Genomic DNA, 4,492 nt, shown 5'->3' with positions numbered 1-4,492 from the left:
AGCCTGTCTGCTGTATGGAATTCATATACATTTTAGTAAGTAACAAATTCTTGGCTCAACCAAAAAAAAAAAAAGGGGACATGAACAAGGTTCTTGTAGTAATATTTTTTTTCCCTCTGATTTTGACAATCAAAGTAAGCTGCTTTCATTTGTGGTATCCTTTAATCATTTTTTTGTCTAAAGTTTATTGACAGAGATTGTTACTTTTCTTGTAAATTTTTTTAAGTGATGGAGCCTTAATCAAAACTCTGATAGTCTAGTGTTGATTTTTTTTTAGTGCCAATAAAAATTTTATTTCTAAACAAATGGGCTACAATTTGTTAAGATACCCCTAATCACCTTTTTGTCTTACATAACCTGCTCTAAAAGAATGTTATAGTAATATTTTTTTCACAAAACTCAGGAAGAAAAAACAAATTCAAATGAAGCCACGGGAGATATCAAATATCTTAAATTGGACAATTTCAGGTTGCAAAACAAGTATAGGGTAGATTTTATTTCAGGCACATTTATGACATTTTCCGTAAGGGAGATGAACAATCAAAGCACATTTCTAATAGTACATAAGAAATGTTGCACAAAAGATGGTATCATGGTAGACAAACATTGGTTAATGTACTACTTCCATCCCATATTTCTCGTTTACGATGACAAATATTTTGTGACATTCCAAAATGGAAAGCTGCGGAGGGAATTATAGTTTTGTTGCTACTCTGATACAAACTGATTGAGGTACTCATCAAGTGCGGTGCATTTTACATCGGGATAGACATCCGTTGCCTCCATGCCAAGAGAAGCCTCGATCTCAAAGTTGGCCATTTCTCCCTTCACAAGAACCGTGTATCCCAGAGACAGGATGAATTTTAATGGCATTGAAGCCTCTGCATGAGATACAAGAAAAGAAACCAATTTAATTAAAACTGTAGAATAGATGCAATTAGTACTAGACGACTATTGTATCAAAAAAAAATTTTCCGGATTGCACAGGATTTTTTGAGGAAGAAGCAGCTTGTGCACTTAGTTTCTCTTTGTTAAGTAGCAGACCCTGGATTTTCTCAAGGACTTCCTTCTCTGGAAGGTAAATCTTTTCGAGGGTCTGGCCAATTTTCCTTTCCCACAATGATACTATTTCGTTGTAGGACAGAGTGTTGGCAGGTGGTCTAAGGTACACAATCTTGTTCAGGGTCCTTGGATCATCTGCTGCTTTAATGATGTATGCAGCTATGTCTTCTTGCTTCGAGAAAACGACTGCAACGAAACACAAAATGGAAGAAAAGTTAAGAACGATGATCTCTAAAACATGACAGTAAACCAATCAAAAAAATGGAAGCGGACAAAGCTTCTTTTGGATACCTTTTGGATTTCCATCATCAAGAATGACAATTTTGTCTCTGGGAGGACTTGCAGAGCTAGAGTCTCCAAAGGGGTTAAGGAAATAATTCAAATAACCAGCAAAACCATTAGATACTAAATAAGTGTAAGGTATCCCTTCAGCCTCGACAGCTCTGCGGATCTCAACTTTGGTTCTGTATAATCTAGCGGCAGGCTCAACAAAGCCATGCAAACGATCCACATCATTTCCAAACTCAGAAGGTAAAAATCTCTGGAACGAAATATAGCTCTTTGTCAACATGTGGGTTGACAGGGATAATGAAAAAAATTTGTCCAACAGCCAGCAGAGATCGGATCAAGAAAAAGAAAAAGGAATGTATAAAACTGCATTGTGCTTACTTTGATGTTACCAGCTTCTTTAATTGCTGCAATTATCTTAACTTGATGAGCTACCAAATCTCCCCCGACTGTCGAGATCACTATATCAACTTGTTTGATTGCATTTACCAACTGCTGATGATCGTGTAGATCTCCCTGTTCAGTTCACACGTCAGTTTCTATAATTTCTTGAGAAGAATTGAAATAGTGCTTAGACAATGGGAAAAAGATACGACAACACACATAAAGAAATGCGACTCCCAAACTCTTGAAGCTCTCTATGATGGCTGCCCTTTTAGGATCTGAAATTGTGTTTTCTAGGACCAATGCAAAAGTTGGGTGCCCTGCTTTTGCACCTGCCTCCACTATGTATTTGCCAATATATCCGGTGCCGCCAATGATCAAAATCTTGCTTTTCACATCGATTTCTGCAACGGATCTTCTGTCTCATACCCTGTGCCATTCTCTGTCTCAATTTTTATTGTATTGCTATTTCTCCTACATAAATACCATGTTTTAGTTCTTTTTTTTTATTTCCTTAAGATCCAATAACTTTTAATTGAATAAAAAATAAATACAATAGTTTCAAAAAAGCAATATATAATATAAAATTTAAAAATACAGCAGAAAATTCATAAAAAATCTCATTTTGATTTTTTTATTTTGTTAAATTTTGTGCATTACTCAATTAATAGTTATTGGATCTTAAGGAAACTAAAAAAGAACTAAAACATGGTGTTTATGTAAGAGAAATAGCAATATAATAAAAAATGGGACAAATAATGACACAGAGTGTGAGACAGAAGATCCATTGCGATTTCCAACTCTAGGATGGTAAACTACTTGACGGGATTTTTATATCAATACAAGTTTAAATCCGATTTTTATACCCGGTAGCTGCAAGTATACAGGCCAAAACTGTAATGTACGGTATGTATCGGGTCGATCCCACGATGAGCAATTGAAACAAGTGCTAGACCCTTATTTTTCTCTATTATTTAGACTTACAATAAATTTGAGCAGAGAAAGTTTATTGCTATATTCTACAAATCTGATCTGCAAATCTAGTTTAACAAATGCTAAATGCAAATGAAGAATTCTACTCAAGAAAGACTCTAGGGATGTAGATTCCACTTATGGCATAAACAACACAAATGAATGGATTTACCTCTTGTTATTAGTCTTGTTTAACCGGAGATTCATTTCCAAATTTACCAAGTCGCATTCTCATGATGAAATGGCCTAGAGTAGTAAAGTTTTCCCTATTTTCATGGTGAAATACTACTACTACTCTATTTTCTTTCATGAAATGCTAAGTAATCCACTTAAGTGTATCTCTATTTTCATGAACATACGACTTAAGCTCTACTCATGTGTTTCCATTGTTATTACCAATTCTTACTGAATAATAACAACTATAAACATGCTATTGGTGATCAATCAATAACAAGTAATCACAGCTACACAAGTAGACAAGTTAATACAAGATATAACAAGTGTAAATCACATTCAATTAGTATTATTTAGCCATAAGTTTCATCTACTCCCTAGATTAAGGAGTTTAGCTACTCATGAATGATTTAACAATCAAACTCACAAGTTTATTAATGCAAAACATCATGAAGTACAAGTACAAAAAAGATAAAAGAAAGCTTAGCCAATTGATGGTGAAGCTCTCCAATTCCTGCTATGCTCTTGCACAATATGATTACAAGTGAAAACTCCAAATGCTTCTCCAAGAACTCTTAGCTAGAGAGAAACTAGTTACAAGAAGGAAAACTAGCTACGTATATGATATTTTTCTTCTCCCCTTGTGTCTCTGCATAAAAGGTGGTAGAAAGTCTATTCCTCTCACTTCATAATTTCATCCACTCAGATTTTGTAAAAAAAAGACAAAGATATGATGTTTCCTTTTGTCTACAATTCATTTGGTCTTCTCTTTTATTGTAGAAGCATGTGCCACCGATTTCTGTCCCTCAAAATAGCTGGAAAAGTTGTAAGAAAGGTAAAGTAAAACGGCTGTGCCACTTGCTAAAGAGAGAGACAGATCCGAGCCTCGGATCCGAGGGGTGAAAATTGATCCGAGCTCGGATCTTCAGGATCCGAGGACTTTCCATAATGGATCCGAGGTCGGATCCTCTGACCTCGGATACACTCCTCCAGAAGTACAGATGAGGGATCGGATCCATCTTTGCTCTCACGGATCCGAGCTCGGATCCGTGCCATTAAATTTCCCGTTTTTTCACTTCTTTCCTTTTTCCTTCATTTTTGCTCCTAATTTCTTGTGTACTTTATCCTCTGGACAATCCTTACATTCCCTTCATCTCGTGCATGAATTTCATACATCGATATCCTTCACAATTTCACAAAATTAACACATTAATACACTCATTTATCAAGTTTTGAATACTTAAACAATTTTTAAGCAATTATCACCAAAAGAGTTCAAATATGGCTTTAATCTTCTTAAAACATACCACAAATTCATTCCAAACTTGTACAAAATATACGTTAAATATTCACTTATCAAATTCCCCCACACTTGAATCGTTGCTTGTCCTCAAGCAATTGCACACATAACTTACCACAATGATCCAAAAGATAAAACAATATATATACTTTTGTCAAATTTAATTCCTCTAAAATCTAGAAACCAATCATTATACCATTTCTCAGATTACACTAAATACTTATAATATTCAATTAAGTAAAAATAATTATGCTTTAATTTCAACAAATTCAACTCAATCGCTCATTCTATCCTAATTCCACAAATAATTAA

The 4,492-nt window shown here is 34.7% G+C and overlaps 1 protein-coding gene across 1 annotated transcript; it reads right to left on the bottom strand.

Moving 5' to 3' along the window:
• Positions 1-708: 708 nt before the first annotated feature.
• On the bottom strand, positions 709-3,936 carry LOC113752220 (isoflavone reductase homolog PCBER-like). The gene is made up of 6 exons (XM_027296346.1): positions 3,855-3,936; positions 1,954-2,138; positions 1,732-1,866; positions 1,354-1,603; positions 1,045-1,248; positions 709-881 (listed from the first exon to the last, which is right to left on the bottom strand). The coding sequence occupies exons 1-6, from the start codon at positions 3,934-3,936 to the stop codon at positions 709-711; spliced, it is 1,029 nt and encodes a 342-aa protein (XP_027152147.1).
• Positions 3,937-4,492: the final 556 nt, after the last annotated feature.

The sequence above is a fragment of the Coffea eugenioides genome, chromosome 11 (assembly GCF_003713205.1).
Source record: "Coffea eugenioides isolate CCC68of chromosome 11, Ceug_1.0, whole genome shotgun sequence".
NCBI lineage: Eukaryota > Viridiplantae > Streptophyta > Magnoliopsida > Gentianales > Rubiaceae > Coffea > Coffea eugenioides.
The sequence above is the reverse complement of the archived record's forward strand: the minus strand, read 5'-3'. Positions and strand labels throughout refer to the sequence as shown.